At 38.7% G+C, this 27,417-nt stretch overlaps 1 protein-coding gene across 1 annotated transcript in view; it reads left to right on the top strand.

The window, feature by feature from the left end:
• SND1 (staphylococcal nuclease and tudor domain containing 1) overlaps nt 1-27,417 on the top strand; it is a 594,953-nt gene that overhangs the window by 525,602 nt on the left and 41,934 nt on the right. Inside the window, exon 18 of the mRNA XM_063448347.1 lies at nt 6,936-7,077. Within this exon, the coding sequence (XP_063304417.1) occupies nt 6,936-7,077 (142 nt within the window). The remainder of the gene's footprint in view (nt 1-6,935; nt 7,078-27,417) is intronic.

Here is a 27,417-nt window from a genome sequence, read left to right as displayed (position 1 = left end):
TCTACATTAATAGCAATTACATAAAATATATATATTTTTTTTTTTTTAATTGAGGCAGTAAGTTACTTTGCTTTATTAAATATAGTTAAAGTAACACAATAGGCACTTAGGCCACTTCATGTCAGTAAAGTGGTCTGGGTGCCATGTCCAGGTTTCATTGCAGAGTTAACCTCAATATAGCAGCCACTAGTGGTGCTTCTATAAAATAGCAGCGTGAAACTAGTGCATGCGCACTAGTCTCCCAATGCTTTCCTATGGGAAAGCATCTTTGTAAATCCAAGTTCACATTTCTTGCAAAGCAAATGTTATTTTATAACAAGCTGCTAGATGTTATGCGGCTTCTGAAGCCACCCTTAAAGCTTCACTCCAAGCTCCATATCCTCCACAGCTTGCTGTCACCCCCCAAAGTAAATAGTCAAGCCATTTAACCACTTGTCTTCTTACCTGGGATCTGATGAATTCCGCTCCCTACCTGTCCTTATCCACTATGGAAATCTTGAAACTCCTGTTAGGAGCCTAGATTTCCTGAGCTATGCCATGCAGGTACCAGCTCATTGACTGGGAGCGTCATCTGATCCTTCTCAACCATTGAGCCAATCCTTGGCAGACGAGAGCTTCCAGTTCTCTTGGAGATAGGAAGTGAACTCCAGGTAATTTCCTAAACCATTTGCAAACTGACTATTTGCCTTTGAGGGCTGCCAGGGCACTACTGGCTTCATATCCACTACAGATCACTTTATAATTATGGTGCTTGGAATGTTTTTGTTTTTAAGATCTTTATTTATTGTAGTCAGAAGTCGTGCAGTAGCAACAGTTGCCACTCTGATAACATCTAAAGCACTGGAGACCTGGAAGGAAGGCACATTTAATTTTAAATACGTTCAGAGAGTTGCAATTTTATGTAAATGTACAGAAAGTGCAAATTCAGCACTGCACAGTATCTTACACAAAATAGGGTAAACAGGTCATCATGTGTCTTTAAGAGTTTGTTACAATACAAAAAAATGTTTGTATATGTATCAAGACTTTGATACCTTTTTTTAATGTCTCAGAAACAAAGCTTCATTGACCCTTTATAGTTCATATTAGTGCTCTGTTTAATTATTTATGCTTTTTTGCTTGTGCGTCAGATTAAATCTTGCTTCTAAATGTCAATTACAGTCTTTGAATATTGAAAATGGGTAGATGTCTAGAATCTTTACTATCAAGCCAGACTAAGTGTTGCAGATATCTAGACATTCATCAATTCTATAATCTATAATTAGCCCAATACACATTATTGGAAATTTTTGTAACATTTATATATATACACACACATCTACCTGTCCTCTCCTGATCTATCCCTGTCCCTCTTGACTAGTGACTCTGACTGCCTCTCTGCTATTTCTAACTGGATGGCTGCCCACTTCCTTAAACTCAACTTGACCAAAACGGAAATTCTAGTCTTTCCTCCCTCAAGTGTTGCTACTCCTTTGTGTCTCCCTCCAAGTCAATGGTGCTACCATCACTCCACCACGCAGGCTCACTGCCTAGGTTCTCTTTGACTCCGAACTCTCCATCGCGCCTCATGTTCAGTCTATCGTCAAATCCTGTAACAAAACATTGACGCATCCAAACCTACTTAACGCCAGATGCGCCTAAAGTGCTGGTCCATTCCATTGTCCTTTCTCGCCTTGACTACTGTAATCCACTTCTCAGTTGTCTTACGTGCTCCGTTACAGTCCATAATGAATTACGGTGAGGCTCATCTTCCTGTCTGCCCGCAACTCCCACGCCTACATTAGCAAGGACTGGCATTCTGGATATTTATTGAGAGCAAGAGTGCAAGAACATTTTGTATTTTTCTATGTATTTTAAACATAAATATGTAGCCTAAGGCACACCTGTGTAATAATCATGCTGTCTAATCATCATCTTGATATGCCACACCTGTAAGGTGGATGGATTATCTCGGCAAAGGAGAAGTGCTCACTAACAGATTTAGACAGATTTGTGAATACTTGTGAGAAATAGGCCTCTTGTATACATAGAAAAAGTCATAGATCTTTGAGAAATATGGGGGCATTTATAATTTTGTTCAGTGTATGTATGTGTGTGTATATATATATATATACACACACATACATACACTGAACAAAATTATAAGTGGGCAGCCATCCAGTTAGAAATAGCAGAGAGGCAGTCAGAGTCACTAGTCAAGAGGGACGGGGATAGATCAGGAGAGGACAGGTAGATTTGCGTGTCATCCGCATAGAAATGATATTGGAAGCCAAAGGAGCTAATGAGTTTACCAAGGGAGGCAGTATAGATGGAGAACAGTAGGGGACCAAGGACTGACACCAACAGAGCGGAGTTGGGGAGAAGAAGCAGAGCCAGAAAAACAAACACTGAAAGAGCGCTGGGAGAGGTAGGAGGAGCACCAAGAGAGAGCAATATCTTGTAGACCGATATTGCGGAGGTTGAGAAGAAGCTGTTGAGGATCAACAGTGTCAAAAGGCGCAGACAGGTCAAGGAGAACTTGGATAGAGTAGTGACCACGAGATCAGCATCTCCTTATAGAACTGTATAAGCATTCCCTTCAGTCTTTTAGCACTTAATGCATCTCTATGAGAGACGTTCAGTGTCCCCATGCAGAGGGTGGAGGCCCTGAATGTCCACTTACTGTAAAAAGCCTGAAAGGAATGATTAGTCACCAGAACAACTGCAGCTTATTGTATTCTGGTGAGTGTATAGTGTCTCTTTAACTTTCTCTACAAAGAATGTGAGTGCAGCCTCTTCCATTTTGTGTGTGTGTATGTATATGTGTATATATATATGTATATGTGTGTATATATGTATATGTATATATATATATATATATATACACACACTGAATGTGTTTTTTTTGGGGGGTGGAGGGGGAGGTGATTCTAAATATAGTAGCGTAAATATATATATATTTTTTTTTGTCCATTACAGATAGGCACTCATTATTGTGCCATTGTTCATTAATGTATAGATACAGTTCTGTTTTGAGTGGAACAATTTTTTTTACGTTTTTTTTTTTAAATAAAATACATTTTTGTTCACGTTGCTTTTAAAGAAGTGAAAAGCAGCTATCAGTAGTGTTTTGTTAGCACATTGCCACTTCATTCTTTCAGATGTATTGTCAAATGCTCCTGATTGTGACATTGTTCTATTTGCTTCTAATGACACTTTATATTCACTAGAAAAGTATCAGCTGACAAAACTGCTGCATCTTGCATACGGTATTTTATTCTGGATTAATACAAACACATGGCTAGTCTTCCTGTCTGTGCAGTTAAAGGCAAAGTAGCTCAACCATAACAAAGCTGGCTTTAGAGTATTCACCTGCCATTCAGTACTTACTGTGCTCTAAATGTGACTCCATAAGAAAACAGGTGTCGCTTTTCATGTTTTAAACACTAGAAAAACAAATACCTCAATAAAACACTAATAAAATAAAGCAAGGACACCTGGGCATAAAAAAAATAAAAAATAAAAAATAAAAGGAAGGATCTGCTGCACAAGTGGAGAATTTAATTTAATAAACAAATTGTTTATTTATAAAATATTTTACCAGGAAGGATACATTGAGATTTCTCTCGTTTTCAAGTATGTCCTGAGTACTAGTGATCTGTGTTTATGTCTGCCCTCAATTTTTACATGGGAATCTCAGACCAGTGAGAGCCATATGTATTATTTAAAGTGGCTCTGTCACTTCTTAGTATATCTTTAAAGGGACACTCCAGGCACCCAGACCACTACTGCCCATTGGAGTGGTCTGGGTGCCAACTCCCACTACTCCTAACCCTGCAAGTGTAATTATTGCAGTTTTCTATAAACTGCAATAATTACCTTGCAGGGTTAACTCCACCTCTAGTGGCTGTCTAGTAGACAGCCACTAGAGGGCACTTCCTTGTCCACAGCACAGAAAACCTGTGCTAGAGCGTCGTTGGACGTCCTGTGTGAGGACCTCCAGCGTCGCTCATTTCCCCATAGGAAAACATTGAAATGCATTGCCGCGCATGCGCCTTAGGTCTTCCCGGCCGGTGGGCGGGATCAGTCTCGCCCACCGGCCGACGCAATCAGAGGGAGGAGCGGTGCGGAGGAAGAAGCAGCGACGTGGGACATCGTCGCTGCCTCTGGTAAGTTACTGAAGGGATTTTCACCCCTTCAGCAACCGGGGATTGGTGGGTGGGAGGGAGAGGGGACCTGCAGTGCCAGGAAAACGGATTGTTTTCCTGCCACTGGAGTTTCCCTTTGAGAAATACTAATGCTGACTGCATTGGAATTTTCATTGAAATTCCAACACAATCCAAAGGTTCCATAAGACAAAGTAGGGACTGCTTCGTACTATGCATAAGCCTGCTGTCAACCTTTGTCCAATCCCAGTAGTCATCACAAGGTCAATTGGATTCAGGCATCGTCTCGCTCATCATGGATTCACGGAAAGTAAAAATTACTTTTTTTTGCAAGTTTACGGCGAAAGTTAAGGTGACCAAGTTAATAGAGCTAAGTAGGGCATATTAATGAGAATGCTTTCCCCACCAAAAAAGACGATTATAGTAAGCCTTTAAAGACGCTGTTCAGTAATGGATGATAACAATGTTGAGTTAATTTTAGGGAAGTGTGTAGGGGAGGCTGTGTGAGACAGGGGAGGTTTGGCTAGGCTGCATAAACAAAGTGAATTCACTCCTAAATGGCAGAGAACTGAATAGTGAGACTGTAGGGGGGCCATGATCTGAACACCAAAATCACTTAGTTTCCTTTTAATTTAAGAATGCTTGCACCATGTTTCAGATGGTATTGTTAATCCTCAGAGAGCATGTGTTCCACAATGCATTATTTGTTGTCCTAATCCTTAAAGGACCACTATAGTGCCAGGAAAACATACTTGTTTTCCTGGCACTAGAGTGCCCTGAGGGTGCCCCCACTGGGCTCTGGGGGGAGAAAGGGGTTAAACTTACCTCTTTCTCTGGTGCCGGGCGGGGAGCTTTCCTCCTCCTCTCCTTTTTCCTTGCGACGTCATCGGCTGAATGCGCATGCGCGGCAGGAGCTGCGCGCGCATTCAGCCGGTCGCATAGGAAAGCATTTACAATGCTTTCCTATGGACGCTTGCGTGCTCTCACTGTGATTTTCACAGTGAGAATCACGCAAGCGCCTCTAGCGGCTGTCAGTGAGACAGCCACTAGAGGTTTAGGAGGCTGGATTAACCCTCAGTATAAACATAGCAGTTTCTCTGAAACTGCTATGTTTATAAAAAAAGGGTTAATCCTAGAGGGACCTGGCACCCAGACCACCTCATTAACTTGAAGTGGTCTGGGTGCCTAGAGTGGTCCTTTAAGTGCTGTTCTACTCAGAGCAAAATAGAGCCCTAGTTACTGTAATAGCTTACTTGGATTTCTAAGGAGGTTTTTACCTCTATTCGCTCTGTTTACAACATCTAATATGCTTTTAGAGGGTATCATGGTTTGACATGCTATCCATTGAGACAATTTGGATAATCATAGTAAGTTCAAAGAGATGTGTACATTTGCAGTGGATGGATGGATGTATGGACTATCTATTCCAAAGCCAATTTAGAAAATATCTGAAAAAATCCCTTGATTGGAATAAATCTTCTTAAACTATTCTCAGATGTATATTATTTTATGTTTGTATTTTAATAGTTGTGAATAAAAAGATATGTCAGTCTGTAATTCTGATTACATTTTAAAATCAAATTTTAACCTGCCTATATAGCCCGTATATGCACACTGCATTAAGGCACGTATCTGTATCCAGTAGAGATCTGCTATTTTGTTTTTGCCTAATACAGTGTTTATGATGGGACCTGTATCTTTCCAGAAGATTTCTTGTACCTAGTCACTAATGATTCTCCAGAGTAATTAGCACCGCTGTCCCTTCTCATCCATCACTCAGCCGCCTCTCCACCTGCTGGGGACTCTGGGTCACTTTCCAAGTTATTTTTGTTGAGGTTACTGCGGACAGTTCTGACAAGGAGAAGCTGTACCCAAGAACTCCTTGCTTATGGGCTCTAAAGCATTGTGAGGCTTACTTGTAACAAAACATACCACACTGGGATTGGTAATTGCACATCACTGATCATCCCTGTCAAACAAGAAAAATGAAAGTCACTTTTATTCAGTAGTCTGCAAAAAACACTCAAAGTATTAAATTTAAAATAAGTTACGATCCTGCATCTAAAAATATTGTCCTGTGTTTTTGTTTTATTAATGCCATGCTGGACGCAAATTGTTGTTTTTTTTTTTTTTTTTTAAATAGTGCTATCTTGCTTTCCTCTGCTGTTCCTTCTCAACCTGCTCATTTTCTATTCTACATCCATGTATACAGCAGTGTAATGGGCATTGTGAGTGGGTGTCCCAAAGGATTATCTTGTAGACAGTATCTCTGATCACTTTCCCTTAAAATACCTTAAAATACCAAAAAGTAAAAATGTGGTTTCTAAAAAGGCAAAAGTGTTCTTACTTACGAAGGGGACCAGGGTGTAAATATTTTATATATTGTGCGTTTTCTGTATAGGTTGTGAGTACTGGGACATCTTTAATACACATGTATGTTTAAATTGGTATATTTTTGAAGAGCGCTTAAATAAGCTATAGCGCCTATCTTGACCAAGCGTACTGAATCTTGCTAATCTTAAATGTTTCTTCTTAGAATGACATAACCAGAATGCACAGAGAACTCAAAAGCAATCATTGATGCCTTTCCCATACTTTTTAGTATTGTAATTGAAATGAACGTGTGCTAGAAGGCAAACTGGCTGCTTATTTTTTTTTTGAATGCACAATACTATGACGCCCTGCAATGTCCTCATTGTATAATGCATCGGTGCACAGATACTGTGTGTGGCAGAGACAAAAACATGGACATAATGGGTTTGCATGCTTAAAATCTGCTTGTCGTTGCAGATCTGGTCGAAGTTTGAGGAGCTGCCAGTTGAAGAAGTAGTGACAGTGGTGGAGGAGAAAGAGAGAAATGCCAATTACAAGCCCGTCCTAGTGACCGAGATAACGGATGGGCTTCATTTCTACATTCAGGATGTCGAGACAGGTAAACACATTCCTTCTTTCCTCCCTTAATCTCCCTATATTTTACTCTACAACACACAGTGTGCAGCATGCTTCGCCGTGTGCCCAAGATCCGTTTACTGTGCCAATTTATAGGCACATAAATCCCCAGCATCCCTGCTCCTGGCAGTGCACAGAATTCATTAAAGTCATTAGGTGAACTTTGGGTGCAATATTAGTGCAATACATAACCATGACACACAAGCGGAGAGGAATGCAGGAAAGGTCACATCTGCTTCTGCCGAAGATGTTTTATATAGATCAAAGAATAGGCTGTTCCAGCATTAAAATAATCAGTTTTATATCTGTGGAAAAGATTGTCTGTGCTTTATAGTTATATTAATGGGGGAGGGGAATCAATCATCCTGCTGTTAATTAATCCATTGAAGTACCTTATTTTTATGTAAATTGCCCAATCATATCGTCAATCATACTTTTGTCTGTTAGAGAGCATTAGGGGGAATATAATTTTTTTTTATGATTCATAGAACATTTTTGCACTCACGCGTATATGTAGATATATAGATTGTATTTATTTTAATGGAAACACACATGTTTAACCCATTGAGAACCAGTGAAATGCTAATTTATCAGAGAATCTAAGAGACAGAAGTTTTCTAAAGCATCTAAAGTTTGGTAAACTGGGGAGCTTTTTGAATATAAACCCAGAGCGTGATTAAAAGTGCCAAAATTTTTCTGTCTTGGTATATATTTCATACAAGAAACAAATGACAAAGACACAAATTCTTATTTAACAAGTAGTACATTATATTAAAATGCTTAATGTGCTGCTTGTCTAAAGATACATCCCAAATACATCAAAACAGTGTCTGGGAATTTAATAATGATGGTTAAATGTAATTTGTGCAGGTTGTGAAACTAAACTTAAACACTTAAAGTGAAACTTTTTTCTGACAAGTGTTTTTTTCGCAGTCCACAAATACAGATGGTAATGTTAACGATTTGGGAGGATTGTACAATTAAACTCATTGTACTGTGTTTACAGTATTTAAATGTTTTCTTTAGACAGATAATCATTGTTTCTGTAGGGGGATTCAAAATGTGGAAACTGTATTAAAAGACTGAGATCTGACAAGTGCATATTTTTGTTGATAAGGGAGATGTTAATCTGTTTACCTTCTCTTCATATCGCAAATGAAGATGCCACAGACTCTCTACCCATTCAAACCTTCCTCTCATCCAGCATGCCTCTTTGTTTTATTTTTTTTAATTAGTCTCGTTTAATTAAGGCGACATTATTAGTTGAACAGAAAGCAGCCCACGTTGCCCAGGGCCATAATAAACTCTCAGCATCTTTCCACTTCTACGATAATAGTCTCAGTTTTGATGGCAAATGCAAGGTCTCTGTTCAGTAGCGTTTGGTGGCAGAGTTGGGAGGGGGGGGTCTTTCTCACAAGAGGTAGGGGGGTTCGAGGGAGGACAATTTAATAAGATCCTTCTTCCCAGGGGACATCTGCCATGATCTAATTGAGACATGAAATGTAAAGAGAATGCAGGGACGGATTATTAAAAATGAAGAGATTAATTGGATATTTTAAAATAGTCTCTGTGTCAAAATGCAATGAACTTGATTCCTTCATTGGTAACCTTTCAAAGGACATTCCTTTCCCCTCCCCACCACTTCAAAACCTGCTTGCTGAAAAAGCCGAGTTGACTTTTTATTTAAAGGTGTAAAGTCTCGATATATGACCTTGAAGGACAACGTAATGTTACATCTTTAGTAGAGATTAGCAAACTGATGTTTATTATGCTGTCTGCAATAGTCTTGCATTTAGAAGGCCTTAAGCATGATGGCCTTATTATAATACACTGGATAATGAACATCTGATCTTGAAAGCATGAAAAGGGGAAAGAAATCCCATTATCATTATTAAGCAATGCACTTAACATCTTATATGTAATCTAAATGTTGTACAATCAGTTTGAAATAACCAACAATCCATCTCTAAAGGTAGGCAAAGGTTTCTTCAAAAACCTCCATAAATTAAAGAAAAGGAGATTATATATAATATAAAGATGATATTAAGATGTAAAGAAAATGAAGTACTGACAGTGTGTGTTTTTTTCTTTCGCCACAGTAAACACTATTGGAGTGCTTACTTGGGTGATAACTGCAGTGGAAGTAAAAATATAATGCTCACCTTAGGGTACTGCTACTACCATCGTCCAATGATTCCTGGGAGGCATGTGTTTTTGATGTGCTGCATGCCCACCTATACCTTAATGGATGTGCCCACATGTCATTTTAAGTTATATGCCAATGGATGCTTGCAGTCTCTCTTTAAGTGAAATTATAACAACATATAGTTATATAGACTGAAAAGAGACATGCATCCATAAAGTTCAGCCTTTCTCACATCTGTTTTTGAAGTTGATCCAAAAGTAGGCAAAAAACATTGTTTGAAGTGCTTTCCAGTTCTGCAACAAACAAAGAAAAAATCCTTCTCAGCTCCAGAATGGCAGTCATATCTCTCCTTGGATCAAGAACCCCACTTATCTCACTTATTAAAAATTATATGACTGAATATTATGTTTTTGCAAGTATTTATCCAGTTGCTATTTAAACATCAGTACATACTCTGATAAAACCACCTCTCCAGGCAGAGAATTACATATCCTTATTGCTCTTACTGTAAAAACAAACAACTTTTTCTTTCTTATACCAGCTGTTCCCAAACTGCGTGCCGCGGCACCCTGGGGCACCGCAACAGGCACCTGGAAACATTACTGCGTAACATGGGCCCGGTTGGGTGCCACGGTCCTCTAACACTGCGACCAAGCCCCTGTAATGTCGGCCAGCTGGGAGTAAGTGACAGCCGGTCACTTCTTTCCAGCATCATACAGGAACACAGCGCGTAAGGGAGAGGAGGCAGACACAGCATGAGGGGAGAGGAGCACAAGACCTGCTCCAGACCCCTCACTCCCACCAGAAGCAGCAGGACCAAGACTCCAAGCCACCCTCCTGGAAACATGAAGTAAGCTTACAGGAGGGTGGCTGGAAATATTACAAATATAATTTGTCAGGGTGTGCATCTCCTGTGTTTGTGTGTATATGTCAGTGTGCTTCTGTGTCAGTGTGTGTGTCTGTGTGCACGCGCACATTTTTGTGTCAGAATGTGTGTTTTTATGTCGGCGTGTGTATCTGTATCATGGTGTGTGCATGTATCAGTTTGTGTGTCAGTATGCGTGTGGGTATTTGTCGGTGTATATGTGTCATTGTGTGTGTTTCTGTATGTGTCGGTGTATATGTGTCAGTGTGTGGTGTTTCTGTATGTGTCGGTGTCTATATGAATTTGTGTGTATGTATATCTGTTAAGGATCGACGATTATCCGTTTGGCCGATATTATCGGCAGATATTCTGTATTTTCAGCAATATCGGTATTGGCCAATATAGATACCGATATTGCCGATAATACATACCAGAACCGCATGGCTCATGACAAGCCCGGCATTCCTGGAGAGCCCGCAACAAGCTCTTACTTACCTTCCCTTCAGCTCCCCTGTCTAAATCTCGCAAGTCCCGCGACCGTCAAACATTGCCACGGGTTACCATGGCAACGATCCGCATGGCACGCTGGCGCAAGATTTAGACAGGGGAGCTGCTGGGAAGGTAAGTAAGAGTTTGCTGCGAGCCCCGAATGCACAGTCCACACACACACACTCTGCATTCATTATATACTCACACTACACAAACTGCATTCACTATACACACACTACACACACTGCATTCATTATATACACACTCTGCATTCATTATATACACACTCTGCATTCATTATATACACACACACTGCATTCACTTTACACACACCACACACTGCATTCACTTTACACACTACAGAAATACACACTGCATCCACTACACAAACACACACAACTCCCCTGTCTAAACACAATGTATCAAATACATGTGGCATGTATATTTTGTTCATTTACCTTTAGAAATAGTTTTTTTTCCAAAATGGTAAATGTTCACAATATTGGTAAGTTATCCGCTATCGGCCTGAAAGTTCACAGATTATCAGTATTGGCTCTAAAAAAACAATCAATATCGGTCGATCCCTAGAATCTATGTATGTGGTAGTTGTGTATGTGCATACATCCAAACCGTCATACACCAGCACAACATACAAACACACTCCTGCAATCTAACACAAATATTACAAACACACCCCTGCATTCAAATGCCAAAAGGATATACAAACACCTTTACTCAAACACAAATACTTCACAAAAATGTACATCCGCATTTAAAAGTGAACATTACATTCAAACACACCCCATGTATTAAAACACTAAAATTATATACAAGCACCCCTTCAAACGCCAACATTGTAGGTTTTACTATAGCGCCAGTAAATGCTTCAGGGGAACCTTGGAAAAATATTAAAATATAAAGGACGCCTTGAATCCAAAACGTTTGGGAACCATTGCCTTAGACTAAAGCTCCTTTTTTCCCCATCTAAATGGGTGACCTTGTGTCCTATGTATATTCCTGTTTTTTAATAGATTGCCAGAGTGGAGAAGAGCTTAGGGAACATTATGTTCATTGGTACTTTAAGCATTAGAAGTACTGCAGTGTACTGTAGTAGCTTTGGTGTCAGGAGTACTCTAGCGTGATCCTACAGTAAGAAGTCAAACCATTTTCGAACAGTTTGACTCGTACCTGACTCCCCTTGGTGTTCCTGGTCTTTTCTGTCTTCTGTGGTATTGCTTATTTGGAAGTTTCCATTTCACTTTAGGCAAGGTCATTTGTGTCCCTATTAGGATTTAAAACAAAGATAAATGTCCCATATCTTGCAAAATTTATATTGCTAAAGTGGATTCCCATTTTATCAGTATCACAGGAAATCAGAAGTACTCTGGGCACCTAGGGTACCCAGGTAAATGTCTAAGGTTTTAAAAATGGGTTTACTTCTTACTGTGGCATGGTGTAAGGTGACTCATGGCACCATAGCCTCTACATATTGTGCCCCTTCAAAAACCAAACCTCTCCTGCACTGTGTTCAAAATGAATTTGTAAGCTCGCAATATACTTTGAGGCCAAGCATATGTAGAGTACGTACTGCAATTTTAATACATGGTTACATGTTCTAAAGCAGGTTGTCTTGTGTATCTTTATTTATTTTGAGTATTTATGAATAACATAAGCTTGAAAAGCATAGTTGAAAAACATATGATTATAGGTCAGAGTGAAAGAAGAATAAAAGAAGATAATCTTCCCTGGTCTAAAATACTTTGTAGATGCATTGCCAGTGATGAAAAGAGGGAAACTGAAGGCTTCTAATGGCAGAAAACATTGACCCATAACTTACATTTAATAATGGAGAATGGTTAACATACTAAACGCTTTTGTTTGTGTTGTTTTAGCTACCAGGGGAAGAGAATGTTAGACTAGATCAGGGGTCAGCAACCTATGACACTCGAGGTGTCTTTGCACGGCACTCAAGGCTGCTAGAGCCAAACAGGCTCTGGCCTATCAGGAGTCCCAGTGAAACTTCAGATATCTGCTAATACGAAAAGGTATGCATTGAAGCACGTATATGCATCTGAGATCACTTCCTCCCAGCACTTGTGAATGGGAATCCACACTATAGTAGAGCAGCCCGCAGCAGCTATTGCAGCTCCTGCCCTTGACCTGTACCGGATATACTTGATTATAAGTAGTTTTTCAGCACAATTTTTGTGCTGAAAAACCCCAACTCGACTTATACTCGAGTCAATGTCTGTATTATGACAATTTACATTGCCATAATACAGACAATGGGGCTGTGTGCGTTTACTTACCTCTCCTGCAGCTCCTGTCAGCTCCCTTCTCCTCCGCGCCGGTCCGTTCAGCACCTCTGTCAGCTCCCAGTGTAGGTCTCGCGAGAGCCGCGGGGTCATAGCACGGCTCTCGCAAGACTTACACTGTGAGCTGACCGGACCGGCGCGGAGGAGAAGGGAGCTGACAGGAGCTGCAGGAGAGGTAAGTAAGAGCTCCCTGCCAGCCCCCTCCACTGGACCACCAGGGAGTTAGAGCCCCCTCCCTGCCATGTATCAAGCAGGGAGGGGGGACGAAAATAATAAAAATAAAATAATAATAAAATAAAATATTTTAAAAATAATAATAAAAAAAATTATTCAAATAATTTAAAAAAATAATAGTAAAAATTATTAAAATAATAAAAAATAAATAATAGTAAAAATGCCCACCCCCCCACCAAGGCTCTGCAACACACACCATCACACACCATCACACTGCACTCATACACACACACACTGCACTCATACACACACACACTGCAAATAAATATTCAATTAATATAATTTTTTTAGGATCTAATTTTAGTTAGAAATGTACCAGTAGCTGCTGCATTTCCCACCCTTGTCTTATACTCGAGTCGATTTTCCCATTTTTTTTGTGGTAAAATTAGGGCCTCTGCTTATATTCGGGTCGGCTTATACTCGAGTATATACGGTATAAGGCCAGCCTGGTCCCCAGTGGAACCCAGGGAAGCCACCCACACTGCTAGATATACACAGAAATGCAGAATAACCCTCCCCTCATACAAATACGAACAGCCCACAAGCAAACATAGACACAATCTGCACAAACGTAACGCGCTAACAAACCACATACATGCACCTCACATGCAGCCTCTCACATGCAATACCCCAAACAGCCCCACACATACATACACTACCAAACACACAATGTGACCTGTCCATCCACACACACAATTCCCCAAGCAGCCCCCATACAGAGCCGACATTCATAGGTATTATACATGATACCACAAACTACTCATGAACATATACAATATAATAGCTCATATGCGCACAAATAAAACTATACAAAGCAACTGCAGTATAATAACACATGCAGAATATGGCAACATGCACACCAAGTTAAAAAAAAAAAAAAAAAAGGGCTGACACACTATGGGACATCACAATCTTATTTCGGCACAGTGCTGCTAAAAGGTTGCCTACTCCTGGACTAGATAATATAGAATCCGTACATACAGCCACATTGATTGAGTCATTGTCGACTATCTTTGTTAGCAAAATCTACTATATAGGGGATAGAAATAGACATATATTTTATGAATTGGAACTCATGCATTTGCAGTGGGTTTATTTTTTTTGTCAACACACTGTCCAAATCCTGGTTATTACTCTCTGTGTGATGGACAGTTGAGAAGAATATTCTAAGGAGACCTTTTATAGCAAAATTTGAGGTTTGGCAAATGTGTTCACATTCTCAGAGAGCTTATTTTGTGCAATATTCAGTTAGACAACTGCAAATTTTGAATTAACTTAATGTTTAATTTACTCGACCTTGTAGTTTCTTTGTTGCCCCACTTCCAGCTTAATAACTCATTTTATCTCCTTCAGATATACTGCTTACTTTGTTTTACAATGTATCTGGCACTTCCTAAGAAGCTGCTTTGTTCTTCCCATAATATGTTGTATTTTTACCCTCGGCTTTATTGAGTTTCTTTACTGCTTTCTTTGTGTCCCAAGTGTCAGAAGCAAGAATTATTAAATCTAGCCTTTCTCCTCCGGTTCATATGGGTATGTCCCTCTATCCTACATAAGGATTTACCAGAAGATGCTGTTAGGGTAATATAATAGAACATTAATCCAGCTCCATACTTTAATTATTCACTGGAATAAGACCTAAAATATTAATGTTACAGCAATTCCAGGTTGTCTGAAAATCCTAAGAACATTGTAACTGTATGTACTTGTATGTGTCATACTATATAGCTCATGTAGTTGGTATTTAGCATCATGTTTTTTTCACATGGCTTTTTGTATTCCCACCAAGAGTACATGTGACTTGCAAGTGATGTTTCCTTTATGCCCTTGTGTGCCCATTCAAGCTTTTAGCACTATTAATTATTCCATGATAATTGTGTCCCAACCTACACATTTTACGTCTGAATTGCCAGTTGTTCTGCTTATCTGCATGTTACTGGTAATGGAGACCAGACTTTAATAGCATTAAGGGTAAATTATATTCAACGCATAGGTTAGCCATAATTGCCTTTTTATAAAGTGTGTAGTCTTGCCTGGTAGAGTCATTTTCTTTCTGTGCTGCTGTATGCAGTTTGCAAATGCAAATTATAGTCTATAAAGCAGTGTTTCTTAACCCCTAGTTCTGATATTCAGTCATTCCCCATTGGTTGGAACCAGGGGGTCAGCAGGCACCAGACAACTCGCTCACAATAAATTGTTTACTGTTGCAGCACATGTCTTCCCAGGTGTTGTGGAGAATATGAAAGACTGTAACACAGGTGTTTTGTCGGATATTTTGTTTTGAAATTTTGATCTCCAACTATGCCATGGGCATAATTTAGGTCACTGACAAATGAGACTTCAGACACACAAAACACTTAAAGGGACACTGTAGGCACCCAGACCACTTCAGCTCATTGAAGTGGTCTGGGTGCTGTGTCCGTTTTGCACTTAGTGCTGCAATGTTAAACATTGCAGTTCCCGAGAACTGCACATTGCAGCACTAAGTCTGCCCTCAGTGTCTATCAGACAACCACTAGAGGGCATCTGGAATCATAACAGACTTTTGGTCTGTTATCTGACGCTGGCCGATTCAATGCTTTCCTATAAGGAGGTCTAAAGAATACCGTGCGCGCATTAGACCCCATGTCTTGGGGCGGAGGATGGGGCGGAGCATTGACACGGTGCCGAGGATCATCGGCGCTGGGATCAGGTAAGTAACTAAAGGGTTTTTAATCCTTTGTTTATCGGGTAGGAGGAGGCGCGGGGGAGTGGGGAGGCAGAGGGATCGTTAGTGCCAGGAATACAGCTTTGTGTTCCTGGCACTACAGTATCCCTTTAAGCCAGCTGAAATGCCCTATGTGTCTGGAGTGTTCCTTTAAGTGAACCAGTCATCCTCAAAACATGTGGTCATTTACGTATTTAATATATATGTATTGATCATTGGCTGTTGCATGTTATAGTGCTAGGACAGACGGCACATGTGAAGCATGCTCTAATTGATACTCCTGGCATTTGCCTGTCCTTTTTATTAATTAAAACCTTGAATCATGTCGTTTTTATCTTTTTGGAAAAAATATATATATATTTTAATGGATGGAATCCAAACTGTTTAAACTGTGCACACTCCGCATGCTCTCTGTAATTAGTGTTATGGGTATACGAGGAGTGTTGGCACTCCTGCAATTGACAGATTTGGTTGGCAGAGGCTTGGCTTTGTAGTGAAGAGATTCTCTAAGACACGCACAGTATGTGTAAGGAATTGAGAAGCTCTATTGTTACAAGGTCAATGGAAGTGCAAAGTTATCCTTGAAGCTAATGTACCATCTGGAGAATCTGGTGTCTAAATTTGGGAAATCCAAAGGAGCGAGCATCCTCTCCAACTCCGAAGGAACGAGCAGGATATTCAGCGGTACTAAGTAAAGGATACCTTGTATCATGTAAATACATTTAGCATTCCGTGTTTTTGTTGTTTTTTTATACACTAGTCTAAATTCAAATATTTGTAATTTCTATTATCTGTTCATAAAGTTCTGTGTAGTTTGTACACTATGTAGCCAATCCTCAACAAATCAGTGTTCAATACTATCAATAGGGGTCAAGTCCTGGGTAAAAAAGTGTGGGAACTCACCCAAGATCCCCCCTCCCCCCCCCCCCAAACATTTTTTTATATGATCGTATGCAGGGGCTGAGTGGGGGGCAGCTGAGGAAAGGCACAGAAGCTTGAGGGGGGGGGGGTAGAGAGTCACACCCCCTCCTGACATCAACGTTGGCTGCAGGGAGAGAGGTGAGTTTAAAAATCCTAACGGGAACGGCATTCCTGCTGTGGGAAAAGTGCAGGAACATTGTTCCCGCGCGTTCCTGCAGGAGTCGAGCCCTGACTATCATCACAATCAACGGTCTTTCTTGAATGCAATTGATGACTGGCAACACATATAAATGACCTTTTGTGTGTGTATATTTATTGATAACTTATTCTGATCACTAAATGTGAGAATGGCAGTCATAGAAAACAAATTTTTTCATTCCAGAAGAAAAATCTGTTTGAGCTTCGTTTGACAAATAATATTATGTATATATATATATATATATATATATATATGTATATGTATATATATGTATATGCATATATATGTATATGCATATATATGTATATGCATATATATGTATATGCATATATATGTATATGCATATATATGTATATGCATATATATATATACATACACACACACATTTCTCTCTTGGTATGCTACTCTAATTACATCACAAGATTAATTTACCTGGAGTTATAATCAGCAAGGGATTCGCCAAGTTCTCAATAGCCGCAGTTGGATGTTTGAAGAGGGCAGAAAGGGAATTATTTTTAAAGCATAATGCATACTGGCAATATTCACAAATCTTTTTGAACACTGACACAAATATAGAAAATGTTTCATTAGAATTTCAGGATTAGCAACGATAGCTGTGATGATAGAGGTAGATTTATGACCCTGGCCTATTTGCATGGAAAATTAACTTGAACTTCAGGAAGTGTTAATTTCAACACAGATTCTATAACCTATTGTTGTAGAACTATTTATTGGGTTTTTTTTGGCTACCCCTCTTCTCTTTCCCCCCCCATCCCATCCTCTCCTCCCTTTCCCCACCCCTATTAGCGGTATAATGTGATGCAATTGTGTTTTTATTATGTATTAATCAAGCTGGTTTTATTGAAGCCAGGTCTTGTAAAGCTAGTGGCAAATTGCTGTTTTTAGCACTTATTGCAATGTGTACAGTCCACAGGCTGTAAAAGCACCATTAGTGTCCATAAATGCATCCTAGGTCACAGTATTACAGATAATGCACTCTAATGTGAAATATACAAACATTATGGGCATGAAAAGCCTTTTAAATAAACATGACCCTGTAATTTGCCTGCTCATGGTAGATTAAGCACCCAATCACTTCTGTAACCTTTTACCACCTTTATTTTAGACATATTTTAATTTACCAGAATAGATATTTCTTATCAATGTAAATTACAAATTGATTCAGTCTTGGTGGAGGTGCGGGGGGAGAAGAATGTTTCAACCAATCATATACACTGTAGGAACAGGAGCCTTGTGAGTTAATTCTACTTGTGTGCAGTTGAGTCAAGTAAAAAACACACTTACCTCTGTTTCAGTTTTTAACAGTTGCTGCTCTCTCATTTCTCAACTGTTACATTTGTGCTTTATTTTTAAATGGTTATGGACCACACAATGTAAACGCCAAATGTGTATTGATTGCGTCTGTGCCAACACAGCTACATTAAGTATTTCTTCCAACGTGACAGTCCACATGATAAAAGTATGAAAGTATCAAAATCTACTCGAGCTGTACTTTGAGGCATTGTATGAAACAATAGAATGCTTGGGTCTTTATCATGTTTGACAGCACTATGATGAAAGTTTAGAGACTGAGCAGATTTACTTTCCTTTAATGCAAGATCATGTTACAATGTACTGTCAACACTGGATATTTCTTATATATCGAATAACTTGCCGTCATCAGGGCTATGTGCACAGATCAGGTGAAAGGTGTTTGCTAACTGTAAGAAAATGCAAAATGCAAAACTAAACACTATTTAGTCTATAAATATAAATGCACACATCTGACTAATTATGAAATGTAATCCTGTTGCTCATTCATTGTAACTGTAGCACACCAACAAGTCTAGATTTTTTTTCTATAGTTTAAGGTTCATGCACAACTTTTGAGGTCGACAATGCAACACCTCTAGGCTGGCAAAACATTATGGCAGTCCTAATTTTATGACGGCTGGGGGGCAACGCAATGGCTACCCGTAGTATAGTTTAGACGTGCTCCTGTATGTCATGGATATGAACTTATCCTGTCACCGAGTCTGCAACATTTAGTACAGACCATGTGGCTTCATCAGGCATCTCATGCCTCATTGCTTTCAATAAAAGTAGCCCTGACCCAGCCATCTGTGATATGAAATATTGAGCATTTCTGTAACTCGGCATTTATATTAATGGAAAAAGCCACTTGCATATACCTCGAAAGAAACCAAGACATGGAGGTCTCTCGTGCATTAGAAGATAACAACTACAAAAAAATCAATTCTCTTTAAATACCAATGTGTAAAGTCTCCTGGGACAGAGTTTTAAATGGCTGAGTAAAATGGCGTTCTGTGATGGAATTCCAACAGACTACCTGGAAGGACCATTGTTTTGTTTTTCACGGTGTAAAAAGTAGGCTGAATGTTAAATCTTTACAAGTCTTTTAATGGCTTTAATGTTTTCCCAAAAGGTCCTGATTAGAGCCAGATGCTATTTAAAGTCACCACATCTGGTCATAGTCTAGCCTGCTACTAGTGAGTTTTTTTAAACCTTCAAATCACATACTTAATAGGCAGAACATAACTGTCGAATTATAAAACTTCTATCACTTTTTTTTTAGCCTGATAGCCTACATAAAGATGTCTATCCTACTGTTAATACATTATACTTTGTATGTGTATACAGATTCAGAAATTAGTCAGGCTATACCACAGCTCTTGTTGGCTCACAAATTGTAATATGATAAACTACTGTTATAGGGAAACTCTGAAGAAGCCACACACAGAGAGTCCGGACACAGGTCAGTTCGGGAAGCAAAGGTCTTTATTCTCACCAATCGGGTCGCAGCTGAACTCATGTTCAAAATGTCTGAGCCCTGAGCATATGGAGTACAGGGTTTTTTATACTATACATCCCTCATCTGTACCCTTACACCAATCCGCAAACCGTATTTACAGCATTACCTTATATGGATAGGCAGTATGGCACTTGAGGAGAATGGAATGTGGTTTTTCAAATCCAGCAAATGCTCAGTACATTGATGACAGTATCTCAGCTACACGTAACTAACTAGCAGATACCTGTACCTGTATATGCCACATGGAGATTTTAGGCCTACTAAATTTGAAATAGCTGAAATCCCATCACACTACCAGTGTAATATGATATAAAGCTTGCCTGTCATGATACTTTACTGTCACATTAGACCTCTGCTTCTAGCTTCCTCGGAGCAGTTTGAAGATCTTTGCATAGCTAATGGATGTGCCTGCAGCTTGCTCCGTGCAATCTTATAGGAGGAGCTGCAGCAGTTTGTTTGGTATAGTTTGACTCTGCATAAGCAGCGTCTCGGAGATGTGGATGTGACGGCATAAAAAGAGAGGACCAGTTGTTCTATTCATATGTTCCTTGTTTTTTTTTTTTTTGTCATAGTTAAGTTGTGTTGCGTGAAATATAGCTATAAATCACACTGCCAGTATAGAATGTGGTGACCTTGTCTGTTGCTGTTTATGCTAGTGTCTGCAGATACTTTGCATAAAGAAGTATATTGTTCATCCTATTACATTGAGGTGAAACACCTTTATCTATAAATCTGTTTTGACAACTTGTGTTCCATAGAATCTTTTATTTCTCTCTAAACTAGCCGTTTAATCTCTCTACTTCTAATGTGCGAGGTAGACTGTCCTCATAGCACCTTTTGATCCATGAAACCTATTCTGATAACTATTGTTGCCATACCTGGATACTAGACTCTTGGTAGGTGTTACTTCTCAAATATTTTGTAATATGTCGGAATGTTAACTGTTGATAATCTATCAGTGGTTGAGATGTTGGCTTTGCTCTTTAATTAAAAATTGTGTACAGTCCTATTCAGGTCCAAACAAAACAACCACACCGACTAATACATATAGTTATTGTATATTGCATTGCCCTGCACCCTATAAATAATTATTTAATAAAAAATTGTGTACAGCCCTATTCAGTTCCAAACAAAACAACCACACCGACTAATGCATATAGTTATTGTATATTGCATTGCCCTGCACCCTTTAAATAATTATAACACATGAATACATTTGTGTTCTCCTTTCTTCAGTGCTACCATCTCAATTATTTTGATTGTAACATTGAGGATGCACAGGTTGAGAGACTGGTGAAAGAAAGTGGTGTAAACAGGGTATACCTAGGGTTGCCACCTTTCTTAGAAAAAAAAAATACAGGCCATGCTAATTGGCATACTTAATTATATATACGTGATGTCACACAGTATATCGCCTTATGTAAATCAGAAGCAGTGACATAAGATTAAAAAATACATTTGGAAAGGGGAAAATACTGTAAATTACAAAAAAAACCTACTTTAAAAGGACTTAAACAACTTAAAAAAAAAGTCGTCATGGTGCCTGGAATTTGTCGAGCCCTGTCTTGATCCATGTGCCATTATGAAACTGTATCATGTATATTAAGTGAATTCTATGGACCACAAAGGAGCAGTAATATAGCATTAAAACAGCACCCATTCTCACCAGCCTCAGCACTGGCTTTGTTACAACACCTTTTCCCACTTCTGATGTGTTATAATATTAGAAAAATAAAATAATATAACTAAACAAATATTTTCAATAAAAAATTTTTTATTTATATATATATATATATATATATATATATATATATATATATATATATATATATCTAGATAGCCCCTGTACTCCAACCAAGACAATAGGAAAAAAATACCTGGTGCTCTGGTGGCTGAATAATACAAAACACGAAAAATACCGGCACTCAAGGATTTTCAGCAGAAAATGCTGAAAATCCTTGAGTGCCGGTATTTTTCGTGTTTTATTTATATATATATATATATATATATATATATATATATATATATATATATATATATATATATATATATATATATATATATATATATATATATATATATATATATATATATATATATATATGTGTGTGTGTGTGTGTTAGAAACTCTTCTGTAGTTAATTCAAATAAAGATATGTCTTTATAGATATAGGAGCACATAGCACACAAATCTCACCATTCAGGAAAAAAAACTGAATGTATAGTGGGTTACAGATGTCCCAACACAAGGCACAGCTAGCTCTCCTCCTACTAGTGTCTCCCCCATCTAGTGTCCCCCCATCCCTCACTACTAGGTTAAGTGTATTTTATTATTTACCGTTTCGTTCACGTGAATTATAGCGTATTTTTATTTTTTTAAATTGCATTGCTATTATGGTGCGCACCCATTGCAGAGCACCCTCATCGGTGTAGCCAGCACCAATTGCAGAGCACCCTCACTGGCCCAGACAGCACCCATTGCATAGCACCCTTACCCCATTGCAGAGCTACCTCACTGGCACAGACAGCACCAGACAGATGAAGAACTGACCCTGAGGTGGATATTCAGATCCGAGTCCCAATAGTATGTACTATGTATGTAGTATGTACCCCTTTCGTTGGATCTAGTGTATCATATTTATCGGTCCAGGTAACTGCCCGCAATAAGTAGATTGCTGTAGAATACATCCTTTTCCAGTTCAGTGGAGATCCCAGTGAGACTGGGAAGAGCCTAATGAAGGTTTTTCTTAGAATGTCTTTTGGTGTATATTGTGGCCATTCGAATGGTTCACTACATTTGTTTTAAAATTGTACAATAGATTACCAGGCTAATGCCATGTACATAATGCATATATATATATATATATAAAACATCTCCTCTAATTTTGCACCGTTGAGTGAATAAATCACAATTATTGAAATAGATTTATTTTCTCCTGTGCTTTTCTGATCTTCATGCAGACAATACAGTACTTCTCCCTACAGATAGTATTTAAAACTTTCTACTACAATACCAAAGGGTTATGTTACTGATCTGTAAATTCAAAACTTATCAAACTTATCTATTACATTTTCCTATTATCGGTTTCATTTTTATTGATATATATATCAATATATATATCAATAAAAATGAAACCGATAATAGGAAAATGTAATACAGGGAGTGCAGAATTATTAGGCAAATGAGTATTTTGACCACATCATCCTCTTTATGCATGTTGTCTTACTCCAAGCTGTATAGGCTCGAAAGCCTACTACCAATTAAGCATATTAGGTGATGTGCATCTCTGTAATGAGAAGGGGTGTGGTCTAATGACATCAACACCCTATATCAGGTGTGCATAATTATTAGGCAACTTCCTTTCCTTTGGCAAAATGGGTCAAAAGAAGGACTTGACAGGCTCAGAAAAGTCAAAAATAGTGAGATAACTTGCAGAGGGATGCAGCACTCTTAAAATGGCAAAGCTTCTAAAGCGTGATCATCGAACAATCAAGCGTTTCATTCAAAATAGTCAACAGGGTCGCAAGAAGCGTGTGGAGAAACCAAGGCGCAAAATAACTGCCCATGAACTGAGAAAAGTCAAGCGTGCAGCTGCCAAGATGCCACTTGCCACCAGTTTGGCCATATTTCAGAGCTGCAACATCACTGGAGTGCCCAAAAGCACAAGGTGTGCAATACTCAGAGACATGGCCAAGGTAAGAAAGGCTGAAAGACGACCACCACTGAACAAGACACACAAGCTGAAACGTCAAGACTGGGCCAAGAAATATCTCAAGGCTGATTTTTCTAAGGTTTTATGGACTGATGAAATGAGAGTGAGTCTTGATGGGCCAGATGGATGGGCCCGTGGCTGGATTGGTAAAGGGCAGAGAGCTCCAGTCCGACTCAGACGCCAGCGAGGTGGAGTACTGGTTTGGGCTGGTATCATCAAAGATGAGCTTGTGGGGCCTTTTCGGGTTGAGGATAGAGTCAAGCTCAACTCCCAGTCCAACTGCCAGTTTCTGGAAGACACCTTCTTCAAGCAGTGGTACAGGAAGAAGTCTGCATCCTTCAAGAAAAACATGATTTTCATGCAGGACAATGCTCCATCACACGCGTCCAAGTACTCCACAGCGTGGCTGGCAAGAAAGGGTATAAAAGAAGAAAATCTAATGACATGGCCTCCTTGTTCACCTGATCTGAACCCCATTGAGAACCTGTGGTCCATCATCAAATGTGAGATTTACAAGGAGGGAAAACAGTACACCTCTCTGAACAGTGTCTGGGAGGCTGTGGTTGCTTCTGCACGCAATGTTGATGGTGAACAGATCAAAACACTGACAGAATCCATGGATGGCAGGCTTTTGAGTGTCCTTGCAAAGAAAGGTGGCTATATTGGTCACTGATTTGTTTTTGTTTTGTTTTTGAATGTCAGAAATGTATATTTGTGAATGTTGAGATGTTATATTGGTTTCACTGGTAAAAATAAATAATTGAAATGGGTATATATTTGTTTTTTGTTAAGTTGCCTAATAATTATGCACAGTAATAGTCACCTGCACACACAGATATCCCCCTAAAATAGCTAAAACTAAAAACAAACTAAAAACTACTTCCAAAAATATTCAGCTTTGATATTAATGAGTTTTTGGGGTTCATTGAGAACATGGTTGTTGTTCAATAATAAAATTAATCCTCAAAAATACAACTTGCCTAATAATTCTGCACTCCCTGTAGATAAGTTTGATAAGTTTTGAATTTACAGATCAGTAACATAACCCTTTGGTATTGTAGTAGAAAGTTTTAAATACTATCTGTAGGGAGAAGTACTGTATTGTCTGCATGAAGATCAGAAAAGCACAGGAGAAAATACATCTATTTCAATAATTGTGATTTATTCACTCAACGGTGCAAAATTAGCGGAGATGTTTTTGTTTTTTATTCTGCTAAACTACTGGTCTTTCAATTTAATAGAGAAACATAATTTTGAATAAATTCTTTTAACGTCTTTTAACTTACCAAAATGTGCTCTTTAATGGCCTTCTCTAGTTTAATGTGGGCACCTACCATGATTGTTTACATCCACCCTGCTCTTGCCCTAATTTTCGGGGCCCTGTTCTGCTGACCCAAACCAGTGTAAGGCAAGTGTATCATATACTGTCTTCCTCATGCGTCTAACTGCTAGATTTTTCCTTCGCTGCAAATCTATCAAGTATAGAATCTAAAATATGCTTTAGGTTGGGGACTTCTAGACATGACTGCTGACAGAAGTGGGGATTACTGTGAGGATAAATGGTGAGCTTGCACATTGTTGTGAAGTGCTTGTCTTCCACAAGATGGAAGAAATCTATTGCTTCAGGCAAAAGTGAGATTTAGAAAGCCATATCACCAGCTGCTAAAACTGAAGGCAAGTCTATACCTCCTGATACAGTAAAAAGAAGTGCTTTAAAGCCATGATACAGAGCTACTGTCACCATGTAACTGATGGCCGTATCTCGCAGAGTAATTAGCCTGCAGATACGCTGAGAAATATTGACCTCATCGGGAAAGTTTGCTGACCTGTCCACAATGCTGCAAGAGCCATCAAACCACCAGCTTTCTTCAGTCATGTTACCGAATACTGCTGTTTTAACCAATTAAGTAGAAAATGAGTTAAACTCTTCTAATAGTGCTCTGCTAGTAAAGTAACCTATGTTCCCCATCTTAAAGGGGCAGGCCAGGCTCAATGTAATCTATTTCAAGTGATGAGGTCAGAAATAAAAAGCCTTGAAACACAGCTTTAGAGAAAATGAAGTCTGTACATTAACGTATAGTTATGTGACACTTTATAGTTAATACAATTGGAAGTAAAGTCTGTGCTAGTAAATTTACTTGTAAACGTGTAGATAAAACTGTTTGCAGATGGCTCCCTGGAATATAATTTAGAAATATTTTTTATTTTGTAAATAATGGGATTATACCATTGGCATAGAGATCAACACTATCTCTTAATACAGCACTGGCCACACCAGCATGTTATGTAGTCATTGCAAGCACTTTCCATGGTCAGCTCTCCCATTTTAGCATGATGTCCAAATAAGTGTTTAGTGACCCTGTATCACTAGAATTTTTTAATTTGACTCGATATAGCCTGTTAACCATTTTTCCTCTATGTTTATAATTGTGTGTTGTTTTTTTCTTTTGTTCTTTTAATCGCCTCCTTAGTGTTTTGGTGTGTTCCATCTGCTCTGTGTGGCTCGTGTCAGATTGCTTTGTGTATATGTTCATATATCGGCCTCTGTTGCCGAGTCACTCTTTTTGCATGTACTTTTTTACTCATGCTACTAGATGTATACACTCAGACCTTGTGTATATATAATGTCATTGTTTTCAGATATATTTGGTGCCCGATTTAGTCACTCCTGGTTCTAGGTCAAGTCACGGCAAATGTTCTAAAGCTATCTGATTGCAGTTTTCCCAGCATTGTTACAGAACCTGCATCATTTTAAAGGTGCTTTGGTTCCTGGTGTATCAACATACCCAGTGTTTGCTTATCAGAAGCAGAGCAGACATATAATCTGACACTAAGGAACCTTTATATCAATGTTTCTAGGCTGTTCATATTCTCTAGTAATTCCTAGCTGTCCACTAAATGCATGCATTACTAGCTGTGAATCACAGATAGCAAGAATACAGTGTTAATACTGGCAAGTGAATGTGCTCAGTAGCTGGGATCTAATACACAATTTCATGCATTACACGTCACGGTGTTCTAACACAGGCCAAGCAAGCCTTCAGCAGGGTGAAACTAGGTGAACAAAGGAAAATGTTTTCTTTTCCTCTCTATTAACACAACCTTTTCAGTAATGGTTTTGTTTTATTTATATAATTTTTTTTTGTTTATGTTCTGTTTGTCATTCTACATTGTATGCAAGCCGACAGTGAACTTTTGTAATGCATACCCGAAACAAAGCCTTATTTTGATTTAAAATTACATTTTTGAAAAACAAAATCAATTTATCCATGCAAGGGAGAGAGTATATTTTTGATAGATGAACATGGTTGAATAGTGCATAGAAAGTAATTGATCTAGAAATCAATTCTCAAGTAATGTTAGTAGATTACATACCTATAGTAAAATAGACTGAAAACAGACTCAAGTCAGTTGAGTTCAGCCTTTGTCAAATTTGTATTGCTGCTGTTTGTCCAGAGTAATGTAAAAAACAAAACAAATCCTATTTACATGAAATTGCAAACCAGAAATGACTAATTGACTCAATAATGGCAATTGTATTTCTCCTTGGATCAAGAAACGAACATATTAACAACTGTATCCTTGAATATGCTGGTTCTCCAAGAAAGCTTCCAGATGTTTAAAAGCAGCCTGTTTAGGCACTAAATTCCACATCTTTTGTTCTCACACATCTTGTTTCTTCAGGTCTGAATATATAAGCTCTTGTCCTGTGAATTAATAGGTTATCAAAGAGTTTGGACTGGCCCTGTATATATATGTATATCGTTATTGTATTCTTTTTCTTTCTAAAGTAAGCAAGTTTAAACTTCTTCATAAGTAAAGTCTTCCTTTCCACTTATTAGTTGTGTATCGTGATTCTGCATTCCTTCTAGTTCCATAACATCCTTTAAAACCAGTACCTA

This window comes from Pelobates fuscus, chromosome 3, assembly GCF_036172605.1.
Source record: "Pelobates fuscus isolate aPelFus1 chromosome 3, aPelFus1.pri, whole genome shotgun sequence".
Classification (NCBI taxonomy): Eukaryota; Metazoa; Chordata; class Amphibia; order Anura; family Pelobatidae; genus Pelobates; species Pelobates fuscus.
Note: the sequence above shows the minus strand (reverse complement) of the source record. Positions and strands in the feature narration are given on the sequence as shown.